Source organism: Sinohyriopsis cumingii, chromosome 17, assembly GCF_028554795.1.
Source record: "Sinohyriopsis cumingii isolate HCF-2022 chromosome 17, ASM2855479v2, whole genome shotgun sequence".
NCBI classification, from domain to species: Eukaryota; Metazoa; Mollusca; class Bivalvia; order Unionida; family Unionidae; genus Sinohyriopsis; species Sinohyriopsis cumingii.
Genome location: NC_142977.1, coordinates 114,240,004 through 114,267,811, shown reverse-complemented (window position 1 = coordinate 114,267,811; position 27,808 = coordinate 114,240,004). Strand labels below are relative to the sequence as shown.

Sequence of the window (27,808 nt, the reverse complement as noted above, 5' to 3'; positions counted from 1 at the left end):
TGAAGTTTCTATTTCTCTTGTACATTTTAAGGTATATGCAGAATCTTCTTGATTCAATAATGTAATGATTTAAAAATGGAAGATCATATCATGAGAAATCTATTGTTGTTGGATACTTGTGTTAAATAATATCATAATGGTGTTTTCTTGTCATTACAGGATGCCATGCTGTATGCTGGGGAGTCCAGAAATATTGATATTGCTGAAGACCTGATAGCCTGGTTCCTTGAGAGTGACTACCATGAATGTTTTGCAGCATGTTTGTTTCAGTGTTACGACCTTCTGCGACCTGATGTGATTCTAGAGCTGGCTTGGAGACACAATATTATGGACTTTGCCATGCCATACATGATCCAAGTCACGCGAGAGTACATATCCAAGGTTAGTGGGCACATTTTTTACAAGCTGATCATATTGTTTTATAATGTCTGCCCTTTTCTTCCCTATTTCTTTTTCATAGAATAAATCGAGTTCTCCACCATCTACTATTGCCAGACTTTGTGGATGACCTATTGGTTTCAGGGTCAGGAGGTCAAAGGTCTGGTTTAATGAAAGCAAAATAAAAATTGGTTTCTGCACAAAATAAAATTAGTTCTACATCACAGACCTGAACCAAGCTTTCTAGAATGCTAGAAGACAGAGTTTGGAAGAAGTCTATCAGTTTTAGGTTCAGAAAATTATAGACCAAGATCATGGTGAATGAAGAAGAAAAATGGTTTTCGCAAAATAACATTTTGATTAATTCTACTGGAATAGTATTCTGCAGCCTCTATTGGATTGCTGTGAAACTTGTTATCACCAGAAGATAACCAACCATTGTACATACTCCTTATTTTCACAAGTTATGCCTTCTTTTTTGCTCTATTTACATGAGCAGATTGCTCACCACTATGGAAGTTACTATACGTTTCAATGTGATAAAATTAGTTGTTTTGTAAATTCTTTTATAAACATTCATGTTACAATATCCAATCAGTATATCAATATAATGCGAGTTTTGATAACTGTGTCAACTTGCTTACTGGAGCCGTCAATTTGTGATAAGCTTTTATTACGTTTTAAAAAATAACTGTTAACACAGACAATCTGATTTTCACGTTTTCCCTGCCATGATTAAACACTATCATTGCCTTGTAGGTTGACAAGCTTGAAGAGTCAGAAGCTGTGAGGAGTGAAGAAGAACAGAAGGCAGAAGAAAGACCCATTGTTTTTGGTGAGTATTTTTTGTGTATAACACACAAATATCCAGTTGTAGTATGTGCTCTTTTCATTTTGATCTGTTGAATTGTCATGGCAGAATCGCTACATAGAAATTTTGGCATTGATGGGTGTATCCATATGTCTGTCAACATTAGATTATATTTAGTGTTAAAGATTGTTTTTTTTTTTACTTTCCTTTCATGTATGCATTGATGTTCCTAGGGTGTGGTAATGCAGGATATGCATGGTTTACATGGGTATGGCACAAATTAAAGTACTAAATCACTCTAGTTAAAATTGGCAAATTCCCTTCTTGTATTGCATGAGGGGACTTGTATGTATTGCATTTTTGCATACATGTCACCATGATTGATTTTGTTCAGACTTTGGATTTCTCTTTCATAGTCTAAGCACCTTACCCTTCTCAAAGACTAACTGCTACCTCAAAATTCAACCCAATCTGAAAGACAAAAAATCCTTCTGTTCACATGTCATACCGAGGGAAGTAACTTTTACAGATTAGCTCCCCCTTTTCCCTCATGATAGCCACCTGTATCATGGATGTATCAAGTATAAACTCGCACTTGCAACTGTGAACAGTCTGTAAAGTTTATATTTAATTTTGACCATTGATATTAGTTCCATTGGTATAGAAGTAAGAAAGTACCTTCGTTGATCATCCCATTATCATATAAACATGCAAGTGCAACGCATCCCCAATGTCCTAGGTGGCTTATTATGAAGGAGAGGCCAGTTGCTTCATACAAGGTTGTCTCGATCCATCCATCCTCATCGAGTCTGCATCCTGTGGGGCCAACCAGTGCTAGAACTAGTCTCAGCTGAGACCCAGAGGCCTGGGCCATTGATGTTCTTTCAAGCAGCTGGCATGAAAAGTGTCGGTGCTTGCAAAATATAGTCCTGATTGCCCCTTGTGTGGAACAGATCATGGATCAACAATTGCTCAGTTTGGTAATGGACATATCTAAGGAAATCATATCAACCCTGCACAGCTTAAGCAGCCAAGTCGCCATTATTCAATCTGTGTCAGTATAAACTCATCCTTCATGCCTGGCTCTTGTCATGGATACCTTGCACAAAAAGGGAGTCGCACCACTCTCAGCTTGCATTTCCCAACTGGCTAACTTCTTTCTTTCAGGAAGTTAGCCCATCAGAATCAAGAGATACATTTCTATGATCACAGCCCATCAGAATCAAGGTATACATTTCTATGATCACAGAAACATTTAGAAATCTTTGAAGAGAAGAGCAATGGCGGCTCATAGTTAAAGATGCAGACGGGTGCCCGGTTACTTGGGTACCCGCTTGTTAATAATAACCCAGGTAATAAAATGAAGAACTGGGTACCCGTTAAAAAAAATGTATTCCAAGTTTAGATCGAGACAGCATAACAATTACAGTTTGAGGCTCGTATCATGTGCACATTTATTCATAATCACAGGGGCTCATATGGCTGCTTACAATTTACTTGTGTGTGATGTGATTTGGATTTTTAATGTAGCTTCAACAATTTTTCAGTCATATCGCTACGATGTCTGCAGTGTGGCAGTTTATAGTGATATTTAGCACTGGGGCATCATCCCGCAGACATGTAGCATGATGTCCCACCCAGTCACATTATTCTGATACCAGGCCAACCAGTCCTAACACTAACCTCTTAATGCTGAGCGCCAAGCGAGGCAGCTGTTAGTACCATTTTTGTAAGTCTTTGGTTTGACTCGGTTGGGGATTGAACCCACAACCTCCTGCATCCGAGATGGACGCTCTAACCACTAGGCCACCGGTGTCATATGCTTGTCATATATGTATTATATAATACAAGGGAGGACACTTCCCTCCTTTCTCGCAAGACCTTTTTAAGAGTCAGTGCTGATATTTAAACCTACACTGTCCTAATTTTGTGCCTGTCCATTCTTTGTGCGCCATTTTTCACGCAACTTAAACACGATTGTTTTGAGATCCTGATGAATTTATTAACTAGGTTCATTGACAGTGACAGTAAGTTATTTGACAAAATAAAATTTAAATCGTAATACAATTAAATAAAAGAAAGCACAATACAATGTCCGATTTAACAAATGCCATTTTGGCCCTGGAACGAGTATTTGCTGTTTAAGTCAGGGCCATTGTTCACATGTTTGTTTACTGGACTCTTTTTTTAATTTTTTTATTAGCAGGAAACCTGACATATTTTTGTCACTGTAAAGGCAACACAAAAACTTGGTTACCGTAGCATGCACTTATACCATGTTAGGAAAAAATGAACAAAATCAACAACTATACAGAATGAAATTTTTCACTGAAATGTTTAAATATAAGGGAAATCTTTGTTATTTAATAACACTGAAAAAAATCTAATAAAAATTGACCACGTGTGTAATTTTTGCGTTAATTTTACTTGAAACAGTTCCAACAAAACAGATGGGATTCTTGAATTGAAACCACTTGTCTTAGCTATATTTTGATACTACATATGTAGTGGACCAGTCTACATAAAAAATAAATAGCGCCAGACATCATAAAAGAATGGGCTGTATTGATGTGACTCTTGGATGTTATATGACTGAAAAATGTTAGGAGAGAGATTTTGTTAAACTTAAAAACATGTTGCATCGGACTGTCGTTAATGGGTGAATCATGGCAGGTCAAGGATACAAGTCATCATTTGTGGACTTCATGACTATTTGTGAAAGTTACTGTAGACATGTAAACTAGTCGAAGTGAGTGTTATGCATAAATAATTTATCAATTTCTTTTGTGTCTCTACTCTTGTATTAACTACTAATCCACATGGATTGAGCCAATTTGTGACAAAAATTATAACTGCAGATCCTGGTAAGTTGCAAAAATAAATGTTAAATAAAATAAATATGTACATTGTTTCTACAGTTTTCTGTAATTATGGTATGTCATATATAGATTACTATTTTTATGCTCAGATTACACTTTTTGCCTTATATTAGTAATAAATTACGTTTATACCTCTCTTGGCGGTTGGCATGTGTGAACCTACAACAGAGCAGTTCAGGTTCACATTTAATACAATTTTCCTTTGATCAGGTACCTGGGTAACTGATAGTTAGGATTGTTTGGTACTCTGTAGAAATTTCCCAAAATTTTGACATCTCTGCTCATAGTGTGCCTAATTGATGACACAAAGGGTGCGAGTTCAGTTCCTACCATTGGCTCATCCAGGGTCAGCAACCATGATGTTGCCTTGGGTGAGGCACTTTTCTTCAATTGCCCTGGCACGAAACAACCTGCTTGTTGTGCTTTGCCATAAAACATCAAACCAAACCATCTTGGAAGAGACAATATTGGCCATAGAAAGGACCCGTTTGAGGTGTTTCTGATTTCAACATCCTGGTCATACCTCATCACCTTGTTATGAAAATGGAATCTCTTCTGGGTTTTGACATGACTTGATTCATTTAAGTTTGAGCCCCTGTCTTTCTCCTTGATGAAGCAGTTTTGTTGCCAAAAATATCGCCAGATGGTATAATTTGCTGGCGATAAAGAAAAGAAAAAATTATTTGCTATATTGGCGAAGCCCAGCATAATCCCTGCTACCATGGTGTGTCCTTCGGCAAGGCACTGCAATTTCCTCAGCAATAAATAACCTATTTGTGTTGATGTGGATAAAAACACAAAACCAAACCAAACATTCCTTATAATTTGATAGTTTATTTTATTGTCTCAGCTTTGAATGAGAGGTGAAATATAGGCTTGACATTTTGGTGATATGTATCTGTTTCAGGAGAACCACAGCTAATGATAACGGCAGGTCCTGGGTTGATGCCACCCCCATCCGTATCACCACAGCCTGGATATGGGGCAGGATATGGCGGTATGCCACCATATGGCTACAGCATGTGAAATATCAGGACTCCGCCTTCTTCCCATTAATTACAGCTTGGTATGGACTACAGTTCAGTGGTCCTTTGCTAAAACGGATCATTCTTTTTATCTGGTTCTGAATATCCACATGGGATTCCAGAGAGGCAGTTACATTGGGTGTAGGAATGGATTATCTAATGAGTAGAAGATTAGAATGCCATTTTGTAACAAGCAATTTGTGGACAATAACCCGTAATCACGCTTTTAGTGATGGACTACTGTACATGCATTCAGTTTTCCATATCTAGTTTATGGTGGATTGTCACTTTTGTTGATATGAATCAAGGTATTGTGTACAATGGAAAATTGGAAATGATTGTGGAAGAAGACTTGGAAATTAAAGATAAATGAAGACACGATGGGACCTAAAGTATTTGTATCATTTTCACTAAGTATGTATAGAGAGTTGTATGTTGTTTAATTAGAGGAAATCTAAATGGTCACTTATGTGTGTATATGAGAACAAATGGAACATTTCAGTTTATTTTCTCTTTGTTAAAATGTAAAAAGAAAAACAGCAAAAGAAGTGCTGAATTTGTTCCTATATAAATGTTAATGATTTTACTAAGAATGAATTTAGTATAATGTAATAATTAGTAATAATGGCTTATCAGATTGCCTTGCCAACAGTATAATTTCTTATTTCATCAATATATTTTGAATTTCAATAAAACCCATGAGAAAAATGATCAAAATCACACCATTTTGTTGCATTATCATGAATAAATGAAACAATAAAATATATCAAATTCTGATTTCATTTGATTGGAACCAGATTTAGTTTTTTGGACACTTATTGTTCTGGCTTTTGTTCACTCAATTTTATAGTTTTACTTGTTTGAAAAAGCAGTATTTTAGATATTTGCTTGTAAGCAGTGTTGAAACTCTACTTATTATTGATTGGATTTTACTCTTGCAGTGCTCTGTGCAATTTCAATGCCATTATTTCCATAAACCTCATAACAGCTTTTTCATAAGCTATACCATATATTATATAATTGGACATGTGTTGTTGTTGTTGTTGTTGTTGTTATAGTCACCTGTATCATCTAGCAATTATCCAAGTTGTCATGCATTTGCTGATAGTCTGTGGTAGGCCAACGGTTAACTTTTTATGTAATTTGAATTTTTGAGGCTCCACCAATTCTTGGACAGGATCCAGTTTGTGGACTAATATTATGGCGAAATTACTTCTCTCCATCCTGAATAGGACTCGGTTGGCAACAGAAGGAAGAAAGGATTTCAGCATTTATTATATTCAAAAGAGTCGACATCCATTTTTGCATATTTTGTCACATCATTAAAACAAATGATGAACTAATATTAAAACTATTATAACTTGACTTAGTTCTACATCACCACAGTTGTATGGCATAATTACAGTAGCCTCAAAATAATTTAAAGTTGAAAGTCAGCAGCTGTTATCTTAACATTTATCGGAGGAAACAAAAAGATAAAAATAAAGCTTTTATTTCTAAAGGACCTGGAAAAGGCCACCAAATCATAATTTGGTCCTGATTGGGTTGTAGATGTTTAATTTGTCACTTTTTTTTCTCACTGGTCATGTGTGAGTTTTCGGCTTTACTTCCATAGATAGCTATGTACTTAACAATTATCTAATTAGAACCAGAATTGACTACAGAGTTTGAAATCTTTTTAAAAAGACAAGTGGCACAAGTCAACATTGTACTTTTATTAATTAGCCTAATGCATTGTATTGTAACATAAGGATGTAGGGAGAATGGTGTGAAAGCACAGCACGGTGATGTAGAAGCTGATGATCAAATTATTAAAATTAAAGCAACAATAGATTTTTGGAAAATTGTTTTAGATGCTTTCAATTTCAAAGACTCTGGCTGTCAAAAGAATATGCATTAAATCATATATAATATCCTAGTAAGAGGTAAATATTTTTATTTCCTTTCCATGTTATAAATGCATGTATATAAAAGCATGTAGTTTAATAATTGTATGTATACACTTCCTAGAGACAGAAGATAGTTATCAATTACAACACACTCTTGTGAACAGATACAGAAGTCGTGTGTTGATGTCGCAGCTTATTGGATGTCAGTAGGTGACATCATTCATGTGTTCTGAATTTATTTATCACATCCTTATTTATCAATAAGTGTATATATTAAGAATTGTCATCTTTATTGGCTACATGCATTTTAAAACACACATGTATCTTGACTAGCTGTGACATTCGATATTGGATGAATTTAGTTGTTAGTTTGTACGGTAGTCTTTTCCTTGTATATGAGCATTTAATTTATCACCAAAAGCACTGTTTAACTTAGGAAGTCAAGGAAGTAAAAAGTATTGAGATCAACTTTTATATATTTAACATGTCTAGGTCAAAATAGAACTAGGTGTGTATTACATGAAATTTGATTAAAATAATATCCTGTTTGTTTAATTGTGTATTAATGGAATAAATCTTTTGCTTGGAGGAATTTTAAGTCCATGGCATGCTGTTAGCTCTTCTTTTACTATAAATAGCCTGTGCTTCTAATAATAGACACTTTTCTATATTTAGCTCTATTGGCCTTTTAACATCTGAATTTATTTTTGGCTTGGATGGAATTTCCATTCCTCCGAAATTCATGCTGTCAACTCTTCTTAAATGAAATGCAGTTTCTGTTCTAAAAATAAACACTTTCTATAGTTAGCTGTATTTACCTTTTATGATACGTGTAACTGTCATTTCATGGATATTTTTGTTCCTTTTGTATAGTTAAGAAACATTGTCTTTGGGCATATTTTCTTTGTTCTTTGTCTTAAAATATTTTTTTAAAGATTATTATTTACAGTTTGCTATAATAGTATTTTTTTTAACTTGACAGAAAAGTCAAATCTTCATTATTCCTTCTTTGAGAGTATACAAGATACTTTTATTGTGAAATTGATTTCCTTATATTTTGTTTTCAGTTGTCTTGTAAGTTTGTCATACCTGCAGAAAAGTTAGAGGATGTTCTTATCCTGTCATAAATTAAAATTTTTAATCACTGCATTCTCCTGAGCTAACAAGAATTCTAGGTCATGACAACTCATCTTGTTTCCAAGAAACCTGTTTTCATAATGGTAATTGATCCCTATTTTACTGTGGTTTGTTAAAGTTTTCCCCCTAGAAACATAAGGTGTATATATGCCATGCCAGGAATTTAAATACAGCTATGTATTTTATTTTTGTGTTTTTTTTCGTCTTGTTTTTACATGTTTTGGCTTTCAAAAGCCCATGTTGACCTGTTTTGCTATTAAAATGTAAACATGCTGGAATGAGGTTGGTATATTTAAACTATGGAGAACAATAGGAAAAAAATATTTAGGATAGATTTCATCAGTTTATCTGAAATTAAATTAAAAACATTAGTTACTTAAATAATGATAGAAATACTCAAGGTTTCTTTGATTTCATTATTCTTTCGATGGGTACTATGTGAACAAATGAAAGCATTAAGTAGTTATTGGCATTGTCAAGTATTATATTGAATGTGTTGAAAAAAATTCAGATTTATTAGTTCAAGACCTTAAAGTTCTTTTTGTTTGTTTGGTCATTACTTTTACTATAGCATATCTAGCTACTTACCCAATACTTATTTATAGGTAACTGTTAATTTAGGGGGCAGAACATAATGCATGCCCAAATTATTTAGCCAATCAAAAGTACTTAAAAAAGCTTTACTATGAATTATTCATTGAGGTGCAGTGTAGCAGAGTTGTTGATTGGATGATAGCACTCATTAGCTGTTGGTGATATTCTATTATATGGGTTTAGTGATGTATTTATTTCATTTGATTCAAACAATAAATACAGTTAAGTCCCATTTGTTTGCATTTTTGTCTAGTTGATGTTAGTGGAATGGTGACAAAAAGCAGTCATTTCTTCACCTCCAGTGTGAACAGTTTCAGTCTCATCTGTAAAGGCAGAGACATGTGGCACTTTATCATCGCTGTTGTCATAGTTGATGATGACAGAAACAGTAACATATGCATCAATGTATGATTGTGAAAATTCATTGGTCTTTTTTTTTAGGGGTACTGCTCGGTACAAGCAAAAGTAGGTCATAGTGACCTACTTTTTATCGTTGCTTTGCTAGGTTTTTAGCTCTGCTGGTAATAGACCAGAAAAAGTTGTGGATTAGAATCTGGGGAAGAACCACTAACCCACAGGAAGCTATTGGCAAACTTTCGCACATGACCCATGTTGGTTGAGCCAAAATTTGAACTTGTGTGGACCGTGGTGAGATGTGAAAGCGATTCATAAAGGCAAGCACCTTATACCACTCAGCCATCTCAGGCCCCTGGATCTTAATGAAAATGGTGCCAATCTGTCATCTAGCGTTGTTGCTGTGTCAGCCATCTCAGGCCCTTGGATCTTAATGAAAATGGTGACAATCTGTCATCTGGTGTTGTTGCTGTGTCAGGCATATTCAAAATCTTGTTATTGCTACTCAGGATGGACAGTCATATCAACACAAGAGTTTCATCAAAAAACTTCTGATGTTGTCTTCATGGTAAAAATTGAAAATTGTGCCAATCTCAGATTAGCATATCTGCCTTGGCAGCCAGTTGAAGATCTTGTTATAGCTACTCTTACTAAAAAGAGTCATATAGAGATGGTGTTTTCACAAGAAAAAAGTACATTATGTCTAGTATTCCCTAAATATAAATGTTGCTGATCTGGCAACAAATTTTGCCACCATGGCAGCCATCTTATAAATCTCATTTCTACTCCTAGTGAACAGTCTGGCCTCCAGTATAGTTGCTATGGCAGTCATCTTAAAAAATTCCGTTTAGTGCTATTCCTCCTGAATTGATGGCCTTTTTGAGATTTTCACCACAAGACTGCCTGTGAAAATGGCGCTTATCTGAATTCCAGTATCACCACCCTGTAAATCTTTTTACTGTTCAAGAATATTGGAGATGCTAGTAGTTTCATCTGTTAAAAAGAAGAAACGGTCTTATCTTGGATTCATGGAAATTTGTTACAGCTAGTAGAGCATCAGTTGCTTAGAGACTTGTGTTTAAGAATTTGGTAACTGGAGCAGGAGAGACCTGGCATACTGCATAATTCTTCTTCACCCATTCAGGTTGGAAAATGTAACTTGGTACCCATTTGTCTTGTGTTGTCAGTCTGTAACTTGTGATCTTCTTTCTGTATACATCAACTAGATGGAACACGTACAACAGTTGCACACACCTATAAGATCATGATTGTGGCAAGAGAAAATTAATCTAATTCCATATCCAGGCTGGAACTTTTGAACAACTTGAGATGCTTTCTTGGTCTGCATATACATCACAAACTACACAATGTGATGCATAACTCGGTAATTATCCCCTTTTCATCAGTCAAGATCACATGAGAAAATATTTTTCCCTTCAGGTCAGGCTATAATGGCAACCTGCCATTTCATTTTACCCACTTCTGGGCTGTCTTTTAGCTCTATTAGTGATAGGCCAGAAGACCTTGACATGGTCTTCAGTCCTTTGTCCGTTACCCATCTCCTTAAACTACAAGGAGCAATGCTATGAAACAATACATACAGATTTGTCGCTTGCTCTAGCTCATAAGTAAAAATGGTACTGCTCTGACATTCAGTATGGTCACCACAGCAACCATTATATAAGCCATTATTGTTTCTCGTTTGTCTGCCACAGCTGCTAATATGAAAATTTTATTATTGTTGAAGCATGTCAGAGTTGGTTTCAATACTCGGCAGTTAAAAGGAAGAATGGTCTTCTTGAGAATTCCTGGAAATTCTTTTAAACCAGTAGAGCATCAGTCTCTTTGACGTACTTTGGTTTACATCATGCCATGCTGGGGCACCGAGTGGTCTAAAGCGCTCTCCGTTACGGATCACTGCCATCTTACCTCTGTCTGCATGGGTTTGAGTCTAGGATTCAGCCAATGTGGGTATGTGAGAAAGCTTGCCATTAGCTACTCGTGGGTCGGTGGTTCTTCTCGGGCGTTTTCCCGGGTTCTTCCTCCACCATTAATACTGGCCGCCATGCATGCCTATCGTGTGCTGAAAAATGGCGTTAAACCCAACAACAACAACAAAAAATCATGCCATGCTTTTTATCAAACTACTTACCCATTTTGTTTGGTTGCAAAATGTCCCTTTTCATCTTTCACAAATGCAAATGTGTATGTGCTTAATGTAATTTGAGCATTTTTATCCATACTTCCCATAGACCACCAGAGTTTATAGGATGGCCTGTTGTCCATCATCTGTCGGTTCATTAACTCAAGTTTGTTATCACTATTTCTCCTAAACTACTTGGGGGATAGCCATGAAACTTGACACACATACATTCATCCCAAGGGTCTAGTTGGTCCTAAATGATTATGGGTCTGTTCAGACATCCATTATGGTGGCCACAGCAGCCATTTTTAAAATCTTGTTATCACTACCCCTTCTGAATGGAGGATCATATTAACATGGGGGTTTCACAGGAAGACTTGAGATGTCAGGTTGATCTTAAAATTGTTTCCGTTTAGATGTCCAATCCAGCAGCAGTTTTAAAAATCTTTTATCTCTACTAATGAATGGAAAGTCATTGACATGGGGCTTTCAACAGAAGACTTCTTAAGATGTCTACTTGGTCCTAAGTGAAAATGGTCAACCCATTTAGCCACCAGCGTCTGTCTTGAAAATGTTGTTAATACACTGACTCCTGATTGGATGGCCATATCAACTCGTTAGTTTCACTAATAAAATTCTTATGACGTACTGTTGGACCTAAATGAAAATATTACCAATCTGATGTCCAATATGGCTGCCATGGAAGTAATCTTGAAACTCTTGGAGTTTTCACCACAAGACTTCTTATAATGTTATGAATGAAAAATTGTGTCACCTGGACATCCAAAATGATCCCCATCGTGACCATCTTGAAAATTCTTATTGCTACTTCTCTAGAATTGCATCAACACGCTTTTTATGCAATCTAGTTGATCCTAAATATAAATGGTGCCTTGCTGACATCCATTATGGCTGCAGCAATGAACATATTGAAAATCTTGTCACAAATTTTCTACATGGATGGTCGTTTTCACACTTAGTTTTCACAAAAAATCAATGCTTAGTTTTTCCTAAATGACATTGGTGCTTTTCTTACATCCAGTATGTCTGCTTCTGTTTAATTTATGAAAATATTAATCGCTAAAGAATATCAAACAGTTTAAACGCTGAGCAATTAAAGGATGTCACATCAGCCAGGGGTTTTCACTAAATGACTTATTTAGTGTCTTGTTGATCCTAAATGAAAATGTGCCAATCTAATATGGCCACCACAGCAGTTGCCTTGAAATCTTGTTATCACTACTCCTTCTAAATGGAACATTTGGTTTTCACCAAGGATGCCTTTTCTTTTTAATGACATACAGTCTATAGTGAATGAAAATGGCACTGATCTGACAGTCATTATTGCCAAACTGGCAGCCATCTTGAAATTCTGATGCAGGGATTTTGTCACAACTAGACTGTGTTATAATGAATTGCAGGAGATTCATCACAAGAAGACATACAGCGGAAGTAACATAATTAAGATCAAATGTTGGTATGGGAAATGTCACAGCATGGATGTATAATGCAGTACTTGTTTTATGTCTTGCTTGAAGTTTTTCAGCTAATATATTTGATTATTTATTTCATGAAATCTATTCACAATTTTATATCTCATAATTTAACGAAAAATAAATCCCTGACACACTCAACAAACCCTTTAACCTCTAAGTCAATAACACAGACACCTGCAGTTGTCTGATTCTTGGCTCAACATGCAGATTATGATTGTTTCCTAAAAGTAGAATGACTTGTAAGAAACAAGAAGCTTGAAAAGGTAGTTGACTTTATCCCAACTTCTGGAAAAATCGACAACAGTAAGCACTGCAATCCAAATGTATTGTGTCTTCACACAATGTTGTGGGAAACATTTGGTAATTAACACCCCTTGGCAGGCATTAAAATAATAATATCATATTATTGTTGACACGTTCATAGGTCTAGACATACCCTTAAAGTGTCTCTTTTTTCAACAAAGTTAAAATCCATTTTGAGTGTTCAGCAGTTAAAATCTTCGTTACAATTTGTCAAGCATAGTTCAGTACCACTGGACAAACTGGCTACTTGTTATACACACCTGTGTTGCTTTCATCTCGATAAACATAATGCACTTTTCAAACCAGAAAAATGTAACAACCTCTAAAATTGTGGTACCATCTTCCTTTGTAGCTCTGCCGGTTATAGACAAAAGGACCCTATGTTATGGAATGCTGTCCTACGTCTATTGTTCGTTTGCACATGTTTGTTCTTGCTACTGTTCATAAACTATTACTATCACTGCCATGGAAAATTACAAACACATCTGTTCCAAGGTCTAATAGGTACTAGTTACAAATTGTACCTCATTGACACCCAATGTGTCCGCCATGGCAGCCATCTTGGACATATTGTTACTGTTTTTACTACCGCTCCGGTGGCCTAGTGGTTACAGCGTACGCCTCGGATGCGGGAGGTCTTGGGTTCGATCCCCGGCCGAGTCATACCAACGACTTACAAAAATGATACTAACAGCTGCCTCTCTTGGCGCTCAGCATTAAGAGGTTAGTGTTAGGACTGGTCGGCATGGTGTCAGGATAATGTGACTGGGTGGGACATCATGCTACATGTCTGCGGCATGATGCCCCAGTGTTAGACATCACTACAAACTGCCACACTGCAGACATCGTAGCGATATGACTGAAAAATTGTTAAAGCTACGTTAAAAATTCAAATCACACTTAAAAAAGGCGCTCGCGTTTACAGACCTTGGCTGCGTGGGTTCAAGACCCAGACTTGGCTAACGTAAGTATGTGGGAAAGCTTGCCAGTAGCTTCCGTGTGTCGGTGGTTCATCCCGGGTTCTTCCTCCACCAAATATACTGCCTCCATGTATATCCTATCTTGTGCTGAAAAATGGCGTTAAAATCCATAAGAAAAACATCTAACCAAAACATGTTCTGTTATATTAAAATGGGGTTTTCTCCACGTGACTTCTTATGATATCAGCTGCTTCCAGATGAAACTTGTGCCCTCTCAGATATCCAGTATGGCTGCCACAGTGCCGGCCATCTTGAGATGTTTTTTATTTCACTGATGGACTTCTGATGATGCCAAACTAAATGAAAATACTGCTAATCTGACATCTCATAATGCGACCATTGTAGCTACCTTGAAGAGTTTGTTATTGTTATTCCTTCATATTGGAGTTTTAAATTGATACAGGGGTTTCACTTAAAAGACGTTTCATGATGTTTGTTGGACTAAATCAATATAGTGCATTCAGACCTGCTACTGGACTTCCAACTAGTTTGGCATTAGACAAGAAGAATAACTTTTGCACAGAGAATTATTGGACATTGGGTTGACTTTAGACAAGAAGAATAACTTTTGCACAGAGAATTAATGGACATTGGGTTGACTTTAGACAAGAAGAATAACTTTTCTGCAGAGAATTAATGGGCATTAGTTTGGCTTTAAAAACCTACTTTGATGAGCAGAAAGTCGAAACTTTAGTAGAATACGTTGCTTTTACAGGTGACGATTATTTTTCTTGACTTACAAAGTTTATTATGTCAAAAAGTCCTCCTCTCAGCGGCTTTTTGGTAATAAAGCTTTTTAGTCTCATGCAAGCCCTTCCAAATCTCAAACTAGCACAACTGTTAGGAATCAGATTTCTGATAAGACTGACCCAAAATCCTTATCTCTTCCTGCGTGCACCTATTGCACGAAGAAAGATCACATTAATTCTGATTGCTACCGATTGAAAGTTAATCAACATCATCCAGACAGAGCTATTCCAAATGCTCTATTTTCTACGAAGTCAAGGTGACAGTCCGTAATGAAAGCAATATATTTGCTGGGTTAATCAAACCCAAGTTTCTTATGGATAAATATAAGTTTGTTATGGAGAATTATGAACCATTCATGTCGGAAGGTTCTATATCATTTATTAGTGATACTGCCAATCTTATCCCTATTAATATTTAAGAGACACAGGAGTTTCTCAGACTCTTTTATCATCATTTACGTTGTCTTTATTCAGTTTTAATTGTATTCCTCTCAGTTATGTAAATTTGTCATCAGACTTAGTTTCTGGACGACAGTTGGAATAGTGGCGTCTTTACCCATCGATGATATTAATTTATTACTAGGCAATGACCCAGTTGGAGACAAGGTTGCGGTTAATCCACTTGTAATTGATAAGCTTTATTGGATCAGAAAGTCGATGCTATTGAAAATGAAATCCCTGATCTATGTCCAGTTTCTACAATTACTAGAGTTATGCAATAAGAGCTCTTGAGAATGATGTTAATCAGGAAGTTAATTCTTTAGCTGATTGGTCTGTCTTTTGAAGAGATTACGTTTGCTTCTGGTATTGACCAATAAGGAGGTATTGATCACGGCTATCTTCTTTGTAATACGCATTCTCTTTATTCTAATCATAGTGACACAAGTCAAGTAGGAAATCCCAAATCCCTAAGGCTTATCCTCAACCTATTCCTGCATTTCACGAACCAGGTAGCAGAATAATGGTAGAATGTGTCGGTCCCTTACCTAAGACCAAGCCAGGCAACCAACGCCTGTTGACCATAATGTGTGCAACCTCAAAATTTCCAGACGGAATTCATTTGAGGGATATTAAAAATAAAACCAGACTTAATTTAAGACCACAGAGTCCTAACAACGGTAACACGCACTTTGCTCTATTTACTGGTATTGAAATGAACTTTTTATTGTGGTTCAAAATTCAACAATAATACTTTCATCACTGTCACAATTTTCAATCATTCCCTCTGATTTTGATTTTGCAAATACACTGGTTGGTTGTAATGGCCATCAGCACTCATTGTGAGAATTGAAACAGTCTCGTTTTATTCTTATCACAGGTGCAAGTAAATAGGTTGTTGTGGATTCATCAGAAACTGTATAATTTTCAGTAGCAAAATTTAATCTTTGCGTTGAAAATAATTTTCCATCTCTATCGTTAATTTGATTGGCAATAATGTATCACGTTCAGGAGACTTCATTCAAAAAGCTTTGACTGATATAATAATATGTATCAAGACTTGAACATCGTCCTTCTCCAAATTGCACAGTATTTATGACATAAAGAAGACAGTAAAAACAAACATGAGTTTGCTTTGATCATCAAAATGATACAAGGGAAAACAAATTAAATTAGGAAAACAATGAATTCAGAAACAAAGAGAAAAGGTTGAGAAACGTTTAGATAAGCTAGATGACAAGAATAAACTTTAACGTAGTAGCATGTGCTAAGGGAACACCGCTTGTGATTTTTGTTTCCTTCATAACTGTTTTGCACATACAAACCTTTTATCGCTACATAAATAAACAAAGTAGATTTGCAATGCAAGGGAGCTATATTACAACTGATCTTGCAAAGAAAGATCTCAACGACAGTATGCATATATGGATATTGCTGGTTAAAGACTGTAACCGATGTATTGTTGAAATACAAGTTGTCAAGTTTGTTTGATTAAGATTGTACATGCAATGAAACGTCCAACGTTACAAAATTGAAACCAAAATGATGCTGATCCGACTAGCATGTATACCTACCTACACACTAGGTGGTAACCTTTAAGATTTGGTCTGTATGACGAAAAGTACCTTCGTTCATCCGAGGAATACTCCACTCCGAACTCGTGCACATTTCGCCTATAATGTTACGTTGACTGAAAAAAACGTGGCTTATTATTTTCAGTTGTTGTATTTGTTGTTAAAGGACATTGTTTGAAGGGGCCCCGAGTGGCCGAGTGGTCTAAAGCGCTGTCCGTCACGGATCACTGCCATCTCACCTCTGTCTGCGTGGGTTCGAGTCCAAGGCTCGGCAAATGTGGATATGTGAGAAAGCTTGCCGGTAGCTTCTCGTGGGTCGGTGGTTCTTTCCGGGGTTTTCCCGGTTCTTCCTCCACCATTAATACTGGCCACCATGTATAGCCTATCTTGTGCTGAAAAATGGCGTTAAACCCTATAACAACAACAACAACATTGTTTGAAATGTTTAATTTAAACATTTTCATTGTACATCTAAAGAACGCCACGTTCCATCGACAAGATGACCGCAGATGAGACCATCCGAGTTTGTACTGGTATAGTCGAATAAAACAGTGGTTGCCGTCCATTCCTGGTTAAATAATTAATAACTTCAACTGGTGGTGCAAGCCAATAAGAATCAAACAACAAATGACGTTTAGGTGTCACCACTTATGCGGCACAATAAGTGATGGGTCCTGTTGGCAAATCTATGTTGACAATACAGGTTTCTCATGTGCATGGTACCATCGATGCAAGTTCATTTCGCATAGAAACACCACGAAAATATTTGATTGTGCTGTCACGAATAAATCAAGATTGGTAAATGGACGGTAAACGGCGTAATTTTCTGCAACAGGGTAATCGAAGACCTCTGCACCGGTGGGATTCGACGACTTGTTCCTGGTAATCGAAGACCTTTTCATTTATTAAGCGTACACCAACTGCCTTTTTCAGCGCCTTTCCTGACGCAGTTTCGACAGCCCCTAACACCACAGCTCTTGCGACCGTTGGAGCCGCTGTTGACAATAATGCTGAAATCCCTGGAAGGAATGGAAATATCCCACTGGTCTTCTGCACTCGTGTCATTCAAACCTGGATAATTTGAACGTCACTGATGTATGGTTTTGTTTGGCTGCATTAAGCAAAGCCAGTTGTGTTTCGATCAACAACAAAGGGACATTTCCAGTTAATTTTGCTGGAGAAAGATTCAATGTGACCCTCCAATTGTTTTGAATGCGTTTTTTGTTTCCGCAAGTTGATTTTCACTTAAGCGGACATTCACATCGTGATAGGACATTATACAAATACAAATACAAAACATGTTCAATTATATATTTCCGCAGGTGCATTGATAATCCTCTTTCGGCCACCAGTACCATCTTGTCAGAAAGCATCACATCATAACATCTGTAATTAGCACCAGCCGTACAAACACATACACGAAAATAGATGTCGACAACGGATTGTCTGTACAACTCCTGATGTTACAATCAACAGTAATAAATCGGATAGAGTGTCACGAAGTGGTGTTGGGAAATTTGCAAACCAATATCAATGTATTGATGCCGGTTCATGTACGGACTCAGATTGTGATGTGAAGGTTATTGATGAACGTTAAACCCCAACGAAACATCAGTTACTTCTCAGTTGTCAAATATAATTTCTACCTGCACTTGTTCATTGTCTCGATTTGTAAGTTGAAATGCCACAAACACATGCTTTGGTGCAGTATGCCATGTTGGATACTTATTTGCCAAGTAAATAGTCATGCAATACCAGATGGTGGGAGTACGTCTGTGGTATGTGCGAGAAATGACAGCGTTGAAACGGTTCCAGATTTCATGAATGATAACAGATTTGGTTCTGCAGAAAGTAAAGTGCATACCACAAGCATCAACAACATAAATGTTTCCTATACAACTCTACTATCAACAGCAGCTGCACCACGCCAAATTGCATCGTTGGAAATGTTCTTACAGGTTAATGTGACTATGTTTGGCATACAAAAAATAACCTTATGAACGTCACTACAAATCCAAATATGTGACTGTATACTTTTGAGGATCGGCATTATCAGATGTACCCTTGATAAACATCATAGCTGGAATAGATAATCTGGCGTAATCATCATTGTATCTGTGAAGTCCGATAATCGTCGTGGCCACGTTTCCGTGTTAAGACTTGATTCTCTTTCCTTTCCGTCGATTGAATAATTTGCACAGTTAAACAACGCCATGTTTCTTTGTTTAAAAATCCAGTTATGGTATTGGCAGGATAACCGGTACCTCCAGCATAATTTTGTACATCTTTTCCCTCAATTTGCACAAATGCCTCACATGAAAGGAAAACTTTAGACGTTTCCTGCACTGCAATTATATTATTTTAATTTATTGGGGTCTCTGACTGGATATGAGTAATAACGAAGATTTCTTTTACTTCGATCCACTGACACAGGCGCTCCCATGTCAAGTGCAGGTATATATTTGAATTGGACCATTGTTTACACATTATTGAATTTGTCTAATGTGACGGCTTTGGTGGCTTTACCACTCACGTCCTCAAACGTAAACTACTTTCCACCACTGCCAGATTTGCAGTCACTGAATCTGACAGTCGTTAGTGAGCGGTTTCATTTTACAAACTACAACTGGAATTGTCTCTGTTGATGGTAGTACAACTGGAACCATTGGTGGTGCTCGAGTCATTAATCGTCGCAGTCGTTCTTGAAGCGACTGAGCCGTATTATGATGCCAGTTGTTTCATCCAACCTACTTTTCATATTATCACCACTCGCATTGTAATTTGTGTAGCGATTGGCGCACGACGTCAAAGCCATGAGATCCTTTGGTGCGCCTCTAAACAATCCACGAATATAATACCCGAGGCCAGTTCCGTAATATGTCGCGTAAACGGGTTTTCTCGCGTTAACGCGCACGGGGCCTCACATGTGCACGTACGAAATGTCAGGTCGATATCTGTTATGTATAATTAATTTAAATTGTTTGTCTGCTAGTTTTAATTTTTTTTTTTTGCATTATCTGTTGTTGTACTGTGACATTGTTTGCTGGACTTACATTGTCCAAAATTGAGTTCAGTTCTGTTTGACCTGATTGACTTTTTTTTTCATAGATAATAATAGCTTCATTATCATCTATGGGTATGAGGTCATTGACCAAATTATTATTCAAGCAAACAAGAAGGCGTAAACATGTTGATCAAGGTCAGGGTTTTGGAGATCCCCAGGTGAATTTAGTAGGTTATTGTGTTGTAATTAGTTATTTTCCATTAGGTAATAAATGTTTTTAGAAAATGCTAATTTGTGACCTGAGGTCAAACAGATAACTATATTATCTTGTGACTGCAAGAATTTTACTAGTTGTGCTTTAACATCTGGCACTTTAAGTTCTATTATGTTGTGTCCAGTTTAGGATGAAGTTTATTTTCTTCAAATTATTGAATTCAAGTGATTCTTTTCTCTGGAAATAAAAAAGTGGTCTGAAAAAAATTCTGGATAATTACATTCATCGGAATTTATACTGAATTAGAACCTGGAATAATATTTCTGTGATTCAACATACGACTATCGACACATCAGCACTTCACTGACCACAACATTCACGTCATCGACTTCAATTTTAAATCTCTTCGAGACTTGAACTGAGTTTTATTTAGGACGTTTTATTACTAGAACTTGTGTTTTTAATTCTTAAATTACTTTTGGATTTAATTCGCAAAACCGTAAGTTCTTTTGTCTCATTTTTTACATTCAATTCTAGGGAAATAAATTAATTGCTAAATTTTACAAAGCTTGCTGTCTTCACTCTTTTCTGTTACTTATTAGTAGTGAAGGGGGGCACTTTACGTACAATGGGAATTAGCATTACAGACCCCCCCTGGGTTAGATTACGTAGAATGGAAATTTAACATGGCGAAAAATCGTGGGTCAGATTACGTACAAGGGGAATTAACATGGCGATAAATCGTGGGTCACTCTACGTACAAGGGGAATTTAACATGGCGATAAATCGTGGGTCACTCTACGTACAAGGGGAATTTAACATGGGGAATAGAGTTTGGGTTTGTTTAGGGACAAGGGGAATGGAACATGGGATTTTTTTTCTTTTTTTTAAAAAAATTTTTTTAAAAAAGGGGTAGGCAATTCAAAGACTATCTCTTTTCGAGAAATAAGGCTGGCTGGCCCTGAAAAGGGCCTTTGGGTTTTTCTTCTTCTTCTTTTAACTTCTTAACTTCTTCCACCATCCTCTTATTTTGTCCATCATTCCTTTCTTCTTTTTCTTTTCTGTTTCCGGCAACCAGTCCGGGTGGCCCATGGCCCGGAACTTCTCTTGGATTTTCATCCAGTTTGTGTTAAGTTTTTCGAATTCATCCCTTTTTTTTTCTATTTTCTTCTTCTTTTCTTTCCTTTGACCACTTTTCTTTGATCTTCTTGACCTCTTCGGTCAGCACATTCCTCATTAGTTCTTCAGCTTTCTTAAGTTTTTCTAACCCCCACTTCGCGGAACACCAATCTGTCCATTCTACAATGTCTTCTAGAAAGAACCTTGCACTCGTCACATGATCTATCGCTTCTTTTAACTTACCCACTTTGACATACGGTGGGTTAATTAAACCTCTGATTCTCTTTTCCTCATCCTCTATCATTTCTTTTACAATATTTACGGATAAGTGGAGCCTGGTTACTTGTCTTGAGACGAAGTCTTTTGTCACTGCATACCTCCATTCCTGTTCAACCTTTTCTACTACACTCAATCCATCCACCATCCAATACCAACTTCCCATAAGATCGTTGTATAAAGCTGAAGCTGCTGGCATCTTCTTGTTTGCTTATTCCGTAGAATGGGTTCCAATGGCCAACACTGTTAGTTTTATACTGAAAGCGCGGACGTGATGGAAAACATCCCACTAAAAACATAAAATTGATCTTACCTAGATCATGACCCAACATCGCGCGTACGTGAAGGAAAACATCCCCCTACTTTCTCATTTCATATAATATAACCACAACTATACTCTCTACATACGCTAAGAATCAATAAATAAACCCATAATCTACTATTCACACAAACTTACTTCACCATTTACAAACTTACTTCAACATTTACAAACACAAACACACACAAACACATACACTTTCACTATTAAAAAAGAGTTAGTGTTTATTTTCACACTACTCTACCTACACACATTGGCAAATTAATAGTTATTTCTTTTCTAGAGTATTGGGTAGCCCTGAAAAGGGCTGTTGGTTTTTTTTCAACTCCAGATGCACCTATCTAATGGTTGCACCTTCCTGGCCTTGCGCCACACACGCATCTTCTTCCCCAGTCTTCTTTCACCTTTCTTCTGGGGAGCGCAGAGGGAGGATGATTCGCTTCAACACCCCAATCCTCTGTCTCGGGAATATTGATCGACATCCTCTCTTCTCTTTTCTTTTCCTCTTCTTCCCTCTCTCTTCTCTCCTCCTCTTCTTTCTTCATTCTTGTTTCTTCTACGATAGCGTCCGCTGATAGTTCGTTTACTATGCGCCTGGCATATTCCAGGTGCATCTGGAGTTCTAGCAGCTTCACAATCCTTGTATTCATTGTCTTGCTGTTAACAGGTCGACGATGGGCCCAACTGACGATTTGTTTTTAATTTATACTGAAAGCGCGGACGTGAAGGAAAACATCCCCCTAAAAACATAAAATTCATCTTACCTAGATCATGACCAAAAAACAACAACAACGCGCGGACCTAAAAGAAACACTCACTCACTTTTTTATGCTACCCATCACTATTGTAAAATTTTTTATAAATCACTTCAATAGACTATCCACATACCCAAATCAATCCAATCTAACCCCAAATATACACCTCTAACAGCCAAAAAAACCAAACATCATTTTAATCTACTATGCATACCAACTTACTTGATCACTTACAAACACACAAACACACAATCCTATACACAAACACATTCCCTCACATTTTTTAATAAAGAGTTAGTGTTTATTTTCACACTACTCTACCTACACGCATTGGCAAATGGATGGTTATTTCTTTTCTAGAGTATTGGGTAGCCCTGAAAAGGGCTGTTTTTTTGTTTTGCTATGGCATTCTTTTTTAGTTTCTAAGAATGCGATGTCCTCTGAGGATAGACTTTCTGGCGATAGGTCTGCTTCTTCGGAAAGAGAAGAAGAACTCTTTGGTGTCGATACGACAATCGACAAAGCCTCTGTCAGCTTCAGGTTGCTGCTGCTGCTGCTGTTGTTGCTGCTGTTGCTGCTGTCTCTGAAGTCTGTACTTCTCTGTCCATTCTTCTTTTTCCCTGTTCATTTCTTCTCTGAAGAGCTCTTCTATCAGGTCTTCAGTGATTTTTAACATTCTCACATTCTCTATTTCTTCTGGCTTCGGTATCAGACTGTGTCTGACCCTATGCAAATTCACGTAGGCTTCGTTGAGTTTAGCTAGTTTGGAGCACATCTTCGTAGGAGGATGAGTCGACAATGGATGGTTAGACTGGGAACAAACCGGTTCTTAAAGTCAAAGCGCGGACGTGAAGGAAAACATCCCCCACACGGTTTTTGAGTCGCAACGTTTAGTGAGTGTCATGAGAGGGATAGTAAGAAATGAAAGAGCATCAATCCAATATTCTTATAGCTAAACAAACCACAAAGGCATTTTTTCAAAACACAACATTTTTTTATTCAAAAATCACTTAACACTAAACAACAACAACTCTAACATTTTTTAACAATAATCCAACACTATAACATCAAACAATTTTTTTCAAATCACAAACATTTTTTCTCAATGTACAATCTACTTTAAACAGGGCTGACAACGTTGTGAATGAAATTGTGATTTCCACTGTTGGAAATCATTAGGCCATTGATGGACACTACGTTTCCTAGCTTGAGACAAAAGATAAACATAATGGTCACAAAACCATCGATCTACTTTCACATCGTTTCTAGCAGAAGAACGAGGATCGAAATGAGTCACTAAATGTTCTAAGGAATAGCCCAGGCTGCGATGATGCAGAAAATACACACAGTACTGTCCACACACCAAGGAATCTGTGCCTTGTAATTTCACGTTATTGAATCGGGTGGTTTGAGCATTTCTTCTCATAAAGTCGATGATATCGTCTTCCAAAGGGGGCAATCCGTACGAATCGAAATATTCCACACATCCTTCTTGAGGAAAGTAGACGGCTACCCAGTGGGTTCCTGGGAGATGACTGTCGTCCGTGTTGATCATGTAAGCTTGATGGTCTTTAGGTTTGCGATGAGGGAGTTCATCTTTAGCACAGACGACAGGATTCCAAGAAGACGTATACGAACTGTGGTTCAAAAGGTAATAAAGTTCCCAGGTATCCATTGTTTTGTGTGGTTTTTTTCTTCACAGGTAATAATAAGTCGTCAATTCGATCCTGACTTTTTGCTTGAAAATGTCTGACGAATAAACGGTTATTCGTTCTGTTTCCTCACTCTGATTCAGGAGAGCTTCGATACGATGGATCTCTTGAGTGGTTAATGGTGGACAAGAATGTTCACGCAAGTCTTTATACCACTGGTGCAACACGTCTTTGTTCGAGATGAGACTCCAAGCTTCGTCCAGATACTCGTCCAATTTTTCTTCTTGACTTAACATCAGGCATTTATCGTGTTGAATTTGACTGGGATGATCGTTTTGACATCCATAGCAATTTTTCTTGATCAATTCCGTTATTTTGTCGACCAAGTGTTTGGCAAAACAGGAGACTAAATGGGCTTCTTGTTCTGGCCATCTCGACTTCATTATGATATCTTCTTCGTCTTTGTCTTGAGATTCTTCTCCTTCCACAGTCTCCTCACATTCCATGTCCAAAGTTTCTCCACTAGGTAAAGAGGGATAACAGTCTTCCATGGCTTTCTAATAATCTAGAATGACTTCTCTCAAACTGTTGATTTCTATGGTATTATCGAATTCTGCATACAGGATGACGTTCACTGTGTCTGGTAGAGCACTCGCAAACTGAAGTTCCACACGAATCTGGCCAGATTTTATAGGGTGGAAATGTCCCTCGTCGCTGCCCTGGTCAGGAGTGAAATCAAAAGCCCACAAAGCATAGCCTCCGTCATATTCGTCGTACGTAATGCCGTGACTGGTGTTGGTTCCTAACTGACCGGTGGCTTCGTACAGGGACAAGTACGATCTCAAGTAATTTGACTTAGTCCTATCGACGTCATTAAAGACAGGTTCGAAAGGCCGGGTACACAAGGTCTTGCCGTCGCGACTGACTTCGATCTTGGACACTTTGTAATGTTTAAACTCAAAAGGATTTTCGTTGTAGACACCATTGAAAGCTGAATTCTTGACGATACCAACAATCAAACGTTTGGGTAACTGTCCTTGGAACAGATGATCTTCGATCTTGGATCGGAGTCCAGAGGCAATGGTGAACGTTTTCACTTCCACGCGTCGTATGGGATACTTGGCGGTTGTTCTGCTCAATGTCTGACTGATGTCGTTACCTACTTTAGGCAACACTTCCACGCGACGCACGTAGAGCCTGGCTTCTTGGATGATGGTTTTGTAAGTGGAATTTTCTGCAGCCATCAAATGGAAAGCGGCACTGCTACGATTCAGTCTCAGGCGGATATCCACCCCATTCAGCAAATACTTCTCTTGTAACCACATGTCCAAATGCAAGCGATCCATCAGTTCTAAACTACGACTTTTAGCAATTTTCGCTCGTCGGTCTACAAATCCCTTTGAATGTGAAGCATCCGCAGCAAGTACAATAGTGTTGAACTTAGTCGCTAGGTCAGGTTTCCATACCACGCAAGCATCCAGATGACTGTCCTTGGCGTTTTTTCCGTACGTCAAGAGATTTTCCAGGTAGGCTCGATAAGGGTAAGTATCCATGCTGCTGCTGACCAGTTTGTTATTCAAGTACAAGTCCACTTCGCTAAACAAGGAATGCATGAAATTATTGACGGGAGCTACTGCATCATCATCGGCTAGGTCATCGTTGGGTGATTCGATCACTTTCACTTTTAAGTATAGGTAACTGCTATTCAGATCGATGTAATCTTCGGGCTGTCCTTTGATTTCGAACTCGATGGGAGCAGAATCGGTCAATGAGGAGATGGGATTAAATTCCACCCACTGGGATTCTTGCATGGTCATCATGGTGGGGGGCATGGCAAACAGATCCAGTTCCGTCTTGGAACAAGCGCAAGACTCTCGGTGCATCATTTTTTTCTCTTTCTCAATAATCGAAAACGTCTAAGTCTCGAACGGTTCTTCTTTTCTTGGCCTTTCTCGCTTGAAGTCTGGTGAAAGGGTGTTTTCTTCGTCGTCTCTTTCTGCCTTGTCCTTGCTGAATGCCTGACTCGGTAGCGTGCAGGGCATTTATAGGTGTGTCTCGTCGGCCCAAAATGTCTTTTCCCGTTTGCAGCAAGACATTTTTGCCAGCCCTCATGAAGGCTTCTTTAGGGTTTTGTTTGTCGATGATGACATTTTGGAGAAATTCTTTGCCTTGCGTCAGTGCCGCATCTTTCAAGGCGTGCAATCCGCGTGTCACCATCGGTTTCAACACCGGAGCCACCGAACAAAAGGCCGATTTTAACATGTCTCCTAAACCGTGTCCTCGCTGTCGTGCAACCCCTCGGTACACTGGATACATGACTTACTTATGAATCGTGAGAGAACCGTTTTCGAAAATGGAGTTTCACCGTGACTTTTCCTTTGGTGAATGGAATATTTTGTCCCAAATCTCCTTTTATAGTAATGTTGACCGTGTCCAAATACGACTTGCTGACCGGCAAATAGTGAGGATGGACAAATTCGTGGTGAACGTGGTAAGTGTTACCACCTTCCTCGTCAGCGTTCGTGGCAGAATCTACTTTGAAAGGAATGACACGCAGTAACGGCACGGAGGTGTGTCCCACCACGTTGTATTCCACCACATCGGAATACACAAACATCAAATTCAGTCCTTGGTTCAGTTCTACCGGGGTACGAAAATACTTGACAAAAGAATCGTTGTCGTGAATGATGGTTTTTTCTTTTAGTGTTTGTTCTGTTTTCTTCTTCATCTTCACGTCACCACCCAACATGTCAAACAATTCATCATCAATAAAATTGAAACCCATGATTTTGTCCCCCTCAGGAAATTTTATCAGGAAGCGACGAGCTGTTTTGTGGTATTCCATGGTGACAGCTTTGGCCTTGAAAGTCTTAAAAGCTTCCCCGAACACGCCATTAAACTTGGTGACTATGGTGTGGACCAAATGTTGACCACTAAAATAATAGCCTGAGGGAATGGACAACTCATAGTCGGTCCAATTTGGATTGACTTTGTTAGTTTTTTTATGGGGATATTTGCTATTGTCATTCATCCACTTTTTCAATGTATCGTCATAAACTTCCACCACAAATTTATTTTGATTGGCAACGACATTGAGGACTTGGGTCGGGTGAATCATTTCTACTAAAGCCACTTCCCAATGGGCTTCGTGATCTAAGGGGATGGCTTGAGGTAATTTGGCCGTGTAACAGCACAACGTGTTATTGGGAAACACCTCCATGGAACTGTCACTGGGTAAAGTTAAGTAAAATTGGTTTTGGTGACTCATAATTCCAGAGTTCTGTGGCTGTCCGAGGGGTTAGTGGATGTCAGAGGCGTGTCTCCGCCCAAAATGGGGTTCTGGTTGTGATTGGAGTGGTGACTGACACTGGCACTGGACACAACGTTCCCGTTCGAGGAGAATTTCAGGGAGGGATTGGGAAGCAGGTAACCGATGCAACTGCTCAATAAAATGGTCCACAATTGTTTGTCTCCTTGTTGCAAACTCAAATTGGCAATGGCTGCCCCGATGACACAGTACACCACGAAGATTTGGCAGAAAAAGACGATTTGCGTTTTAGGCACACGTTCTCCACACCACACCCACAAGGGTTGTTTTTGTAAATCTTGCACAGAAGAACTAGGGGAAGAAGGACTGGTCGACGTAGCTGTGTCTGCTGTGTGAAAGGGCATGATGGTCACTTCTTCTTTTTATAGTCGATGACTTGCGAAGCGTCGAT

At 38.0% G+C, this 27,808-nt stretch overlaps 1 protein-coding gene across 2 annotated transcripts in view; it reads left to right on the top strand.

The window, feature by feature from the left end:
• LOC149779697 (clathrin heavy chain 1) overlaps positions 1–8,945 on the top strand; it is a 79,718-nt gene extending 70,773 nt beyond the window's left edge. For both annotated transcript variants that reach the window (XM_089940549.1, XM_089940548.1), the window contains 3 exons: positions 160–381; positions 1,138–1,213; positions 4,976–8,945. In XM_089940549.1, the coding sequence (XP_089796675.1) occupies positions 160–381; positions 1,138–1,213; positions 4,976–5,094 (417 nt within the window). In that variant the 3' untranslated portion in view covers positions 5,095–8,945. The remainder of the gene's footprint in view (positions 1–159; positions 382–1,137; positions 1,214–4,975) is intronic.
• The last annotated feature ends 18,863 nt before the right edge of the window (positions 8,946–27,808 follow it).